Consider the following 12657-nt stretch of genomic DNA (forward strand, 5'->3'; position numbering starts at 1 on the left):
CTGCACTAGGTCTTCATTGCTGTGAGAAGGCTTTCCTAAGCTGTGGCAAGCAGGGCAACTGTTTTTTGTGGTGCTCGGGCTTCTTTTTGCGGTGGCCTCTCGTGCTGCAGCGCATGGCTCTAGGCACACTCTAGGCACACTCTAGGCTTCAGTAGTTGTGGCTCGTGGGTTTAGCTGCTCCACAGCGTGTGGGATCTTCCCAGACCGGGGATTGAACCAGTGTCCCCCGCATTGCAGGCAGATTCTTTACCATCTGAGCCACCAACTCTATGAAACGTTCAATGACAGTAGAGGACGCCGCTGCTCACAAAGTTATAAACACACAGCAAACGTTACGATCTGATGAGGCTGGGTGGTGTGTGTGTGTGAATGGTCGTGTGTTATCCTGTGTATTTTCTGTATGCTAGACATATTACATAAGGTATAAAGAAAAAAAGAAGACCGTTTGCACCCCAGATGCTAGAGTTCTCCATATCCTGAAGTTTAGCGTGGTTAAGAGCTTGAGCTCTCAAGACCACGCATTTCTCTGGGTCAAGGTTCTCGAACAGTTTTCGCAAACTATGATTCAAGCCCGCCCTGGGACCATAGCCCCCAGCTGTCCCTTCCACCGTGACGTGAAGAGCAGGCAGGCGCCTCTGGCCCCGCCTCTGCTCCCTGCCACACCTCGCTTGCCCCCACCCCTCAGGCCTCTCACTGCCCGCAGTGCTTTGAAGTTTCTGGAAGCATCCAACCCGCTCCCATAATGACCTTCCAGTGACCTCGTGAGATGGGTGTCACCGTTGGCTGCTCTCTCCCCATTCTGTGGATGGGGAGACTGAGACTCTGGGCATTCTGGACAGGGTTGGTTCCCAGCTGGGGAGCTTCCCTGCAGAAAAGCCAGAAGGGAGGCTGCCAGGGGCCCAGGATCTGTCACAAAACTTACTGGGTAGCTTTTCCCAGGAATGACCAGGGAGGTACCATTTGTTCCCTCCAGGGAACCCAGTGCCACTTTCGAAATCCATCTGAAATTCGCAATCATTTGGAAACTAGTCAAGGTGCTGATGCCAGGGCCCATCCCACACCTGCGGGGGCAGAAGCCCAGAGCAGGACCCTGGCATCTTCAGGTCCCCAGGGCAAGTTTGAGGGTCCCCAAATTAACCTGTTGAGTCCCACTGAGACTGGAGTCCTGGAGTCCTGGGCACTGCTATTTCTTTCCTCCCCAAGGAGGACCCTTTGCACAGGGCACCCAGCCACTCGGCCCTCTCCCCTTCCTGCCTAAGGGCTTCCCAGGTGACTCAGTGGCAAAGAAACCCACCTGCCAATGCAGCAGATGTGAGTTCAATCTCAGGGTCAGGAAGATCCCCTGGAGGAGGGCATGGCAACCCACTCCAATATTCTTGCCTGGAGAATTCCATGGACAGAGGAGCCTGGCGAGCTACAGTCCATGGGGTCACACAGATTTGGACGCGACTGAGCACGCATGCACACAGGTATGAGTTCGGGGAGACACCACTCAGACAGAAGTCTGGGAGGTCTCACTGGAAGATCGTTGTCTGGAGTCTGCTGCTCTGTCCTGAGGTTTGTCACATCCAGTCCCTCCTTCCCCTCCCCTAGCTGGTAGTCACTTCCTGGAAAACACAGGAACTACACTGCCCCCCACCCAAACTCTGCAAGACCCCACCCCCCATCCACATGGGTCACCCCCTGTGACATTCTCATCAGGGGGATCATTCCTGTAAGCACCCAGTGTAACCCCAGACTTCCCCCTCTCTACCCCACCCCACCCCTCAACCATCACCGATTCTTTGCTTCCCTGGAGCAGCAGAATTTCTTTTAAGCCTTTCTTCCCCCTGAGAACTATTTTTTTACATTCTTTGACCATTTTTAAAAAATTAATATTTTCTGTGCCATGCCGCACAGCATGCAGGAATCTTAGTTCCCTGACCAGGGATCGAACCTGCCCCCTGCTTGCACTGGAAGCACGGATCTTAACCCCGGGACCACCAGGGAAGTCACAGAACTGTTTTCAAGAATCATTTAGTGGGGTGGCTCTGAACTAGGGACAATGTCATTCCCCTAGGGACACTTGGCAGAGTCTGGCGACATTCTGGTTTGTCATAACTACGGAGGTGTAGAGCCGGGGAAGGCCAGCAGTTGCAAAAGCTAGACCCGGGAGTGGAGGACACCCCTTCCCTGGAGCCCCACCAACACATGGGTTTCGAACTTCCGTCCTCCAGCACTGGGAGATTGTAACCCTGCTGTCTCCACCCACCGCCGTTGCTGTGGTGGTTGGTCAGTGCAGCCCCAGGAAACTGATCCGAGGCATTTGCAGAGCATCTCGCCATTGTTGCACTTTGCATTTCTCAGTTGCTGTGGAGGCCGAACATGCTTTCATTTGCTTGTGGGCTATGCAGGCTTCTTGTTGGTTCAGTTCAATGTGGTTTAGTTCATTTAGTTTTTTGTTGCTTGTTTTTGGCTGTGTGGCTTGTGGGAACTTAGTTGCCCAGCCAGGGATTGAACCCGCACCCCTGGCCATGATAGCGTGGAGTCCTAGCCACCAATCGTCAGGGAATTCCTTGGTTTGTCTCGCTTTAACAGCTTTGAGGTGAATTGCACAATCCAGTGGTTCCCAGGAGGCGGGCTGTACCCCCACCCCACCATACCCCACCCCCCGGCTCTTCGATTCTTCTTGCCAGCCCTGACTTCCCTTCTGGTGTCTTGCGTGGCTCCCACTGGCCTGGTTCCCATCACAGCCAAGGAGCACCTCACACGCCTGCCTGGGGTGCAAGCTGGTTCTCACGCTGTGCCTGGACCTGCTCTCCATAGCCCTCGGCCATGGAGTGGTCTTGATCTCTTGGGACAGGCTTGGGAGTGAAGGGCAGACAGGGGCAAATCACACAAGACGGATTAGCAGTGGGGCCTGAGTGCATTCTCCTGCTTCCTAGGACCTAGCAGGTGCTCTGGAAAGACTGGGGGAAACGTTAATAACCAATACTTACGAGCACTGATTTCGCGTCAGGAGCCGTGGTATCTATATCTATTCTTTCATCTTATCATGAGATCCTCTAATTGCAGTTGTTGCCCCAGGGAGGCTCAGGGAGGTTAAGCAACTTGCCTGTGCTGTGTGTATACTCACTCACTTTGTCTTTCTAACCCCATGACTTTAGCCCACCAGGCTCCTCTGTCCATGGAATTCTCCAGGCAAGAATACTGGAGTGGGTTGCCATGCCCTTCTCCAGGGGATCTTTCCCACCCAAGGATCAAACACAGGTCTCCCGCATTGTAGGGGGAATCTTTACCATCTGAGCCAGCAGGGAAGCCCAAGTAACTTGCCTAGGATCACACAGTAAATAGGAGAATAAGAGGAACAAGGAACAAGATGTGACACCCTGTGGCCACAGGGGCCCCTGGCCCATCCACGCTCTCTCTGCAGCTGCCAGGGCCCTTTCCTCTGCCCCGAGGATACCAGTCGGGCACATGAGGAGAGCGCAAATGAAGGAGCCCTTCGGGGTGGGAATGAAGGCACAGACATGAGGGTCTGGTGCGGGGACCTGGGTGACTCGAAGAGCTCTGCTGGCTGAGGGCATCCTGGAGGAGGCTGCCAGGGTCCCACTGACAAAGTTTGAAATGCTTTCAAACTGTGGTGCTGGAGAAGACTCTTGAGAGTCCCTTGGACTGCAAGGAGATTCAACCAGTCAATCCTAAAGGAAGTCAACCCTGAATATTCACTGGAAGGACTGATGCTGAAGCTCCAATACTTTGGCCACCTGATGCAAAGAGCTGACTCATTGGAAAAGACCCTGATGCTGGGAGAGATTGAGGGCAGGAGGAGAAGGGGACGGCAGAGGATGAGATGGCTGGATGGCATCACCAACTCAATGGACATGAGTTTGAGCAAACTCCAGGAGATAGTGGAGGACAAAAGAGCCTGAGGGGTTGCAGTCCACAGGGTCGCAAAGAGTTGGACTCTTAGTGACTTAGCAACCTTATCTTTTGCTCCTTAATTAGGTAACTTTCTTTTTTTTTTTTTAATCAGGTGACTTTCTGCCTGTCCTTCCCAGAAATCACAGCATCACCTGGAGTCACCTGGAGTTGCCAAACCTGTTCCGGGGGCCAGCTGTGTGTGAATCAGCAGGAGGCCAGACTAGCTGGAGCTTCAGTTTGGTGATTTGTCACTCAGGTGCCTCTCCACCGCCAGACGTGGGCACAGGGCATCCGGGGGACTGCACAGGCAGAGGCAGGGTGAGAGCGCACATCTGGAGGCAGAATGTCAGGCACAAAGCGCCCAGGTTCGGCAAAGCATCCAGGGTCGGAGTCCACACCAGGGTATGTGGGGTCGGGCCAGCAGCACAGGGTGGGGGAGTGGGGAAGACAAATGGGATCCCGACCCCATGGGGCCCCCAGGGCTGGGGGTCCGTGCGCCTGGGGCCTGGCTCAGCGCAGGGAGGTCGTGCTGCCCTGACCCCCGCTCCATGCCCCCACCTCAGACCCCAGTGACACCTGGGGGGTGGAGGCTCCCCAGGCCGAGGGAAAATGTGGATAGACAGGGGCCAGCCAGGTGTGACCTGGGCTGTGCTCAGGAAGTGCTGGAGGGGTTGGGACAGGGAAAGGGGGCAGTGCCTTGTAAAAACAACACTCACTGTTCATTTCTGATTTTGGGAGTGTTGCATTCTCATGGTAGAAAATTTGGAAGCTACTGAAAGATGTTGAGAAGTCAATAAAAAGTACAGGGCAGGACTTCCCTGGGAATCCAGTGGTTAAAACTAGCACACTTCGGTGCCGGTGGGGGAGGGACTGTGGAGTCACAGGACCCACGACTGAAGCTGCTATGTAGCCCCCATGAGGAGGGCTAAACCTAGGGCTATCCCTAACCCCCCTAAACAAGGGCTGACCTCAGCCCCACCAAGCCATCTGCCTCCTCATTTGATTGGGCAATGGTGGGGTGGGCCTGAGGATGTGGTCCCTGGGCTGATTCATTCTGGAGGTATTTAGCCCTAGAGAGGCTCTAGAGAGCCACGGACAAAGCCAGAGCTGGGCCGATGGGACCAGGCGCCACCGGAACTCCATCAGGGAAAGCTGGGTGGGGCGGGTGATGCTGGCGCCTCTGGGGCAGCTCTGGAACTTGAAGGCCTAAGAGTGCTCCTGGCCACCCTGGACCGAGGGTGGGCAGGGCGGGTAGCCAGAGGTGGCCCCGCAGTCCCAGCTGCTCCGGGACACGCTCAGGAGGAAATGGCCCTGGTTGTCTTGGCTCCGAGCCTGGGCCTGAGTGGGACTTCCTGATCTCCCTCTGCTCCTCTGCCATCTGGAGCAGGGACAGGGGTCTAGGTAGGACCACCCCGGGCCTGGCTGTGGGAGGGCACAACTCGGGTCCCCTTCCAGCCCAAGAAAGGGCCAGGATACCTGCCCTGCCAACCACAGGTGGGAGCAGGCAGGTCCTGGGTTCCCCCTAAGAGCTGAACTCCCGCTGCCCACCTGCTGAGGGGCCTCACCCACATGGCCAGCCTTCCCCCTCCCACCCAGCAGGACTTCCATGTCCCTGGTGTTCCCAGGCCAGGCCTGTGCTGTGCACGCCCACGAAGAAGTCTGTCCCCACTCCCCAGATGAGGAGACTGAGGCTGGGAGAGGAGGAGGGGGAGGTGCAGGGTGCCCAGTGGGGACGCTGAAACCTGCCTCACTCCATGGTCAGTGCTGAGGCAGAGGTCCTGGGCTCAGGCCTGTGAGATGTTGCTGGACCCTGAGGGTAGATGGCTCACATCGGCACACAGAAGAAAAGAGAGACACAGACAGACACAGAGAAACACACACAGACATGGGCAGAGAGACACTCAGACAGAGAGACACTCAGATAGAGAGACCTGGAGGCACAGGCGATGGTATGGTTTTGGGGCCCTGGTTGGGGTGCTCAGAGCCCTTTCTTGCTCCAAGTCCAGGTACTTCCCCTCAGAGGCCCTCCTGGGCTCCTTCTTCCCACCCCCATGCCCCATCTCCCTCCCCTCCCAGCCCTGCCAGGGTTCCCTTGGGTGTCAGATCAAGGCCAGATGGGCTCAAGGCTCCAGGCTGTCAGCTGCGCCTTCCCACGGATGCCCCGCCCACCCCATTGCTCCCTGTTCCAGGACCACCTCCCCAGGGCACAGGGAACAGTCCCATGCTCCGGGGCCCTGCGGCACACCCCAACCTCAGTTTCCCCCTCTGCCACTGCAAAGTTCTGTGGTCTCTGAGGCAAAGAACCCCTCGAGGCCCCGTGAGGGTGTCCGTGGGCCCACGTGGGTGCGAGTAGGGGCCTTGGAGGGGTGGTGGAGGTGGGGGCACCCCAACCGACGTTGCCCCCCACCCAGCAGGATGGACCCCTTCGCAGACACCCTGCAGCGGCTGCGGGAGGCCTTCGTCTCAGGGCGCACGCGGCCGGCCAAGTTCCGGGCTGCCCAGCTGAAGGGCCTGAGCCTCTTCCTGCAAGAGAACAAGCAGCTTCTGCAGGAGGCGCTGGCTCAGGACCTGTACAAGGTGGGTGGGGCAGGGGTGAGGGGAGGAGGGCAGGGGTGGGTGAGAGCAGGCAGGGGTGAGTGAGGACAGGCAGGGGTGAGGGGAGGAGGGCAGGGGTGGGTGAGGAGGGCAGGGGTGGGGGCTAGAGCCAGCTGCATCCCCAGCTCAGTCCTGTGGTTCAGCAGAGTCTTCCCTGGGCTGCTAGCTGCTCTACGTCAACAGTAAACCTGTGAGGCAGGTCTGACTGCTGTCCCATGTCACAGATGGGGAAAGTGAGGCACGTGAGAGTTAAGTCACTTGCCCAAGGTCCCACAGCCAGAAAGCGGCAGAGCCCAGGACTCATGCTCCTCACTGCAGTTCCCAGGGGCTGGCTGTGCTCACCCTGGAGACTGTCTCCGTGTCTACCCTGAGGACTCTTGGGGACCTCCAGCACTAGATGCGCTCCCCTCCCGACCCCGCCCAGGCCTAACCCCTGAATCTCACCTCCACCACAGACGGCCTTTCATTCGGAAGTTTCAGAGCTCATCCTCTGCCAGAACCAGGTCGACTTCGCTCTCAGGAACCTGCACACCTGGATGAAGGACGAGCCAGGGGCCAAGAACCTGGTGAGACCTCTGGCCAGGTGGGACAACTCCAGGGTGGCCCGGCCCAGGCCCTGGGGGAGTCACTGACTTTCTCGGGACCGCGGTCTCCTTGAGGGGACTCCACTGCACAGGCAGGTCGAGGGCTATGAGAGGTGGGCTTTGGGGTGATCCTTAGCGAGGCCTCACTGTCCGTCCCACACCCCAGATGACGCAGCTGGACTCGGTCTTCATCCGGAAGGAGCCCTTTGGCCTGGTGCTCATCCTGTCTCCCTGGAACTACCCCCTGAACCTGAGCCTGGGGCCCCTGGTGGGCGCCCTCGTTGCAGGTGAGAGGACACCTCCACCCTCTCGCCCCCTGCCTGTCTTCCCAGCCTCCCCCAGAGCCAGGAAGGAGCAGGGAGCTGGCACCAGGTGGCTGAGAAGGCCTGCTTCCTGTCTGGCCACCATCCTTGGGGCTGTGTGGCCTCGGGGCCAATAGGGCACCTCTCTCAGCTGCACTAGGCCGGAGGACCGAATGGAGATGGGCGTGGCTACACATGGCCCCGCCCTCTCCCTGCCCCGCCCCGCCCCACAGGTAACTGCGTGGTGCTGAAACCTTCGGAGATCAGCAAGAGCACGATGAAGGTCCTGGCCAAGGTGCTGCCCCGATACCTGGACCAGGTGAGGGTGAGCCTGTGTCCCACATCCCCGCTCCCACCAGTGGGAGATCCTGCAGGGTCCCCTGAGCCGTGCATCCCTCCCGCCCCCTTGCAGAGCTGCTTTGCCGTGGTGCTGGGCGGGCCCGAGGAGACGGGGCGGCTGCTGGAGCACAAGTTCGACTACATCTTCTTCACGGGTGAGGGGGGCCCCGGCTGGTGTCCTGGGGAAAGAGGGATGTTGGAGAAGAGGCTGGAGAAGGCGGGGCAGGGAGGAGGCGATGGCCAGCGGTGTGGAGCATCCCTGATGGCAATCATCTGGGGCAGGTGGGCCTGGCAGGGTGCGGTCCTGGGGCTGCAGGGCGGGGACAGACCCCAGTGGGTGAGCCAGGATGGAGCCAGGAAGGTGGTGCCTGAACCATCCGGCCAAGAGCAGGTGAGTCAAATACCATGTCCCCAGGGAGCCCTCGAGTTGGCAAGATTGTCATGGCTGCTGCCGCCAAGCACCTGACGCCCGTCACGCTGGAGCTGGGAGGCAAGAACCCCTGCTACGTGGACGACAACTGCGACCCCCAGACCGTGGCCAACCGGGTGGCCTTCTTTCGCTGTTTCAACACCGGCCAGACCTGCGTGGCCCCCGACTATGTCCTGTGCAGTCCCGAGATGCAGGCGCAGCTGGTGCCCGCCTTGCAGAGCGCCATCACCCGTTTCTATGGCAACGACCCCCAGAGGTCCCCGGACCTGGGCCGCATCATCAGCCAGAAGCATTTCCAGCGGCTCCGGGGCCTGCTGAGCTGCGGCCGCGTGGTCATCGGCGGCCAGAGTGATGAAAGCGATCTCTATATCGGTGAGCCCCGCCCTCCCTGCCACTGTGCCGCACCCCCACCCCCACCCCAGGGAAGGCACCTCCACACTGGGGGCCACAGCTGGGCCCTGAGTCTGGGCTCTGAGGCTCCCACGACCCCACCGCTACAGCCCAGCCTGGTACCACGACTTTGTGACACTGGTGTTTCCTGTTGCTGGGGTCTAAGCCCACGACCCCACGACTCCACACTCTGGCCCAAGTTCTCCAAGCTCAGTTCAGTTCAGTCACTCAGTCGTGACCAACTCTTTGCGACCCCATGGACTGCAGCATGCCAAGCCTCCCTGTCCATCACCAACTCCCGGAGCTTGCTCAAACTCATGTCCATCGAGTCGGTGACGTTATCCAACCATTTCATCCTCTGTCATCCCCTTCTACCTTCAATCTTTCCCAACATCAGGGTGTTTTCCAATGAGTCAGTTCTTCGCATCAGGTGGCCATAAATTGGAGTTTCATCTTCAGCATCAGTCCTTCCAATGAATATTCAGGACTGATTTCCTTTAGGATTATTTGGGTCTCCAAGCTCAGACCCCAGAGTTCTAGGCTCAGCTTCCCAACTTCAGCCCCACGATCTGTTGCTCCAGGGGCTACACAATGCCAGGTGCTATGTGCCCACGATTCCGGTTCTCAGCTCCCACTGCCCGTCCTGAGCGTCCGCTCTGCTGTGAACAAAGAACCCTGGTCTCCTGAGCCGAACCACTCGAGGGTCTAACAGGCTGGGACCTGGGGCCTCAGACTCTGGGGTCTAAGATAGGGTCACCCTCTGACTGTGAGACCAAGGCTGGTTCTCTGGGCCCCACGGGCCCCGGTCAGGCTGGGGAGCCCCTCGTGGTCACTTCCCGGGGGCTGCGGGGAGAGTACCGTCCCTGGGACATCCAGGTCCCTGGCCCCTGACAGCCCGCGGGCCCGCCCACCATAGGCCCCGCCCGCCAGAGGCCCCGCCTACCACAGGGCCCTGCCCCTGGGCTGAGCCGGCCCCTGTCTCGGGCAGCCCCCACAGTGCTGGTGGACGTGAAGGAGACCGAGCCGGTGATGCAGGAGGAGATCTTCGGGCCCATCTTGCCCATCGTGAACGTGAGGAGCCTGGACCAGGCCATCGACTTCATCAACCGTCGGGAGAAGCCCCTGGCCCTCTACGCCTTCTCCAACAGCAGCCAGGTGGGGCTGGACGAAGGTGGGGGCAACAGAGGGGCCCAAAGGGGTGAGACTAGCCACCTCCCTTTTCCCAGCCCACTTACAAGGGTCAGGGAGCAGACAACTCCAGGGTGACTATAATCCAGGCCATTGGACGACGGCTCCCTGAATACAGGTGTCCCGCTGAGACAGGGGTGGGTTTGGTGAGGGCAGCACCAAGAACCTACCAACGGGTGGGTGGCCAGCTGCCTGCCCTGGCCGGGGCAGCCTCCACCCAGACAAGGAGGTGCCCTTTCTATCTGCCCTGCCCCAAACATCCTTCTTTTCCTAAACCGTGCAAAAGTTCTGTATGGGTGTGCAGAGCCCCTGAAGGCGGATGGGGTAGAGCAGAGGTGAGACCCTGCAGGCGGAGCCGGGCGGGCTGCCTGTCTGCTGCGGCTGCTAACCCTCACAGGCACTTCTCGGGACCGCGGGCTCCTCTTTATGAACTCAGAGGGGCGACACTTACTCAGCAGAGGATGGAGACCGGGGAGGCGCCTCTGCTCGCTGTGGAATGCGGAGCCTCCGCTCCACCCCTCACCCTGGCCTCCGCCTCCCACCAGGCAGTGAAGCAGATGCTGGACAGGACCAGCAGCGGCAACTTCGCAGGGAATCAGGGCTTCACCTTCCTGTCTCTTACCTCCCTGCCATTCGGGGGAGTCGGTGAGCCCCGCCCTCCTGACCCTCACCTCCCTGCCATTCGGGGGAGTCGGTGAGCCCCGCCCTCCTGACTCTCACCTCCCTGCCATTCGCGGGAGTCGGTGAGCCCCGCCCTCTTCACCCTCCAGCCCCAACTCCCAGGGAAGCCCAGGTGGGCGCGCCAGACCCAGGAAGGCTCAGTTTGGCCTTCACTCACGGTTCAACCTTGATCCAGCCCCCTGGCCTCTCAGGACCTCAGTTTCCCTCTCTGCAAAATGGCTCTTCACGTGGCCTGGCTTTCCCTGGGCTCCCTGCTGGGTGGTGGGCTGCTGGTGGTGGTGGCGGGCTCCTCGGCCTCGCCTTAGACCCTCACTTCCGTGCCCGTGCAGGCCAAAGTGGGATGGGAAGATACCACGGCAAGTTCTCCTTCGACACCTTCTCCCACCACCGTGCCTGCCTGCTCTCCCACCCGGGCCTGGAGATGCTGAACAACATCCGCTACCCACCCTATTCTGACTTCGAACAGAAGCTGATCACCTGGGCCTTGGGCAGCCACAGCTGCACCCTTCTGTGAGCACCCTGCCAGCCTCCAGGTCTCTGTCCACGACCCCGGGTGCTCAGTGGCTCCCAGAAGGCAGGGGTCCTGTCCAGGAGCAGAAAGGTCCTGCCCTTGGGGCTTTGTCTGAATAGACGCCCGGCTGGACAGACCTCTGGGCCACCAGTCCAGCCCCTTTCAGGACCAGAGTCCCCTCTGCAGCTTTCTGACAGATTTGTTGACCCTCTGCTTGAACATGTCTGGTGACAGAGAACTCACCCCCTAGGCTGAGCAGCCCTGGTGGTTAGGAAGGCCTCTCTCATGTCAGAACTATAATTAGGCTCCCGAAGTACAGAGTAATTTCTAACGGCTCCAGCCACACCTGGTTTGGGAAGCTGGGTTTGTCTGGGTCTCAGCCTCCCCACCTGCAGTGAAGAACATGGGTCCTTAGAGACGTCTGTGCCCTCCAGGCCAGCATCTGCTGTGCCCGTGTCTGTCCTCCAGGGTTGCACCTGCCCCCTCACCCCTCACTCCTCTCAGCTGTCCCGACCCAGGAGGGAGCCTCACTCCCATCTCACAGGCAGGAGCCAAGGCCCGGAGAAGGCACCGACTCCCCAGGTCACACAGCCTTTCGGGGAGGGGGGTGTTGGAGCCAGTGGGGGCTGGGGGTCCTTCTACTTCCTGGGGCTCAGAGGGGCAATAGCTGGCCCACCTCCGGACTGGTCTCACCGCTGTGGCTTGCACACGTGTTGGTACACCTAGCACAGGTGTGAACACACAGATCCTCAGACAGGCAGACACGGGTGCTCACACGCACTTACTCGCACACTCGGTTGGGGCTGGAGGCTGCTGTTTCTGGGGGCTCTTGTGCCAGTTCCCTGATGCCCTTCCATTCTATGAATACCTTCTGAGGGTGTGGAGAAAAGGGAACTCCCCTACACTTTTCTGTGGGAATATAAATCCGTGCAGTTACTATGGAGAACAGTATGGAGGTTCCTTAGAAAAACTAGAAATAGAGAAACTGATGACCCAGCGATCCCACTAGTGGGCGTATATCTGGAGAAGACTAATTCAGAAAGATACATACAGCCCAATACTCATCGCAGCACTATTTACAATAGCCAAAAGATGGAAGCAACCTAGATGTCCAACAACAGATGAATGGATAAACAAGATGTGGTACATATATACACAATGAAATACCACTCAGCCATAAAAAGTATGAAATAATGTCATTTGCAGCAATGTGGATGAACCTAGAGATTATCACACTAAGTGAAGTCAGTCAGACCAAGACAAATACTACAGACTATCACTTACATGTGGAGCCACAAAAATAGTACAAATGAACTTATTTACAAAACAGAAGCAGATTCACAGACGTAGTAAACAAATTTATGGTTACCAAAGGGGAAGCGGGAGAGGGATCCATTCGGTGTATGGGATTAACATACACACACTACTATATATAAAATAAGCCACAAGGTCCTACTATACAGCAGAGGGAACTATATTCAATATCTTATGCTAAACTGTAATGGAAATTATTTGAAAAATATATACATAAAACACAACATTGTGACTCGACTATGTTGTTTGGTCACTAAATCGTGTCCAACTCTGCGGCCCCATGGACTGCAGCACACCAGGCTTGTGGGCCCTTCACCATTTCCCGGAGCTTGCTTAATCTCATGTCCATCGAGTTGGTGATGGCATCCAGCCATCTCATCCTCTGTCATCCCCTTCTCCTCCTGCCCTCAATCTTTCCCA

General features: G+C 58.2%; 1 protein-coding gene across 2 annotated transcripts; it reads left to right on the forward strand.

The window, feature by feature from the left end:
• Positions 1–4088: 4088 nt before the first annotated feature.
• LOC113886355 (aldehyde dehydrogenase family 3 member B1-like) lies at positions 4089–12224 on the forward strand. Of its 2 annotated transcripts, none has more exons than XM_027532512.1 (10): positions 4089–4305; positions 6318–6480; positions 6954–7064; positions 7249–7369; positions 7618–7703; positions 7797–7878; positions 8139–8525; positions 9532–9698; positions 10277–10425; positions 10742–12224. In XM_027532512.1, exons 1-10 carry the CDS (start codon positions 4247–4249, stop codon positions 10866–10868), a joined length of 1452 nt encoding a protein of 483 aa, XP_027388313.1. In that variant the 5' UTR covers positions 4089–4246; the 3' UTR covers positions 10869–12224. The 2 variants fall into 2 exon arrangements, with proteins under 2 accessions (XP_027388313.1, XP_027388312.1); XM_027532511.1 differs by having other exon boundaries at positions 10277–10376.
• The last annotated feature ends 433 nt before the right edge of the window (positions 12225–12657 follow it).

Source organism: Bos indicus x Bos taurus, chromosome 29 (genome assembly GCF_003369695.1).
Source record: "Bos indicus x Bos taurus breed Angus x Brahman F1 hybrid chromosome 29, Bos_hybrid_MaternalHap_v2.0, whole genome shotgun sequence".
In the NCBI taxonomy this organism is placed as follows: domain Eukaryota; kingdom Metazoa; phylum Chordata; class Mammalia; order Artiodactyla; family Bovidae; genus Bos; species Bos indicus x Bos taurus.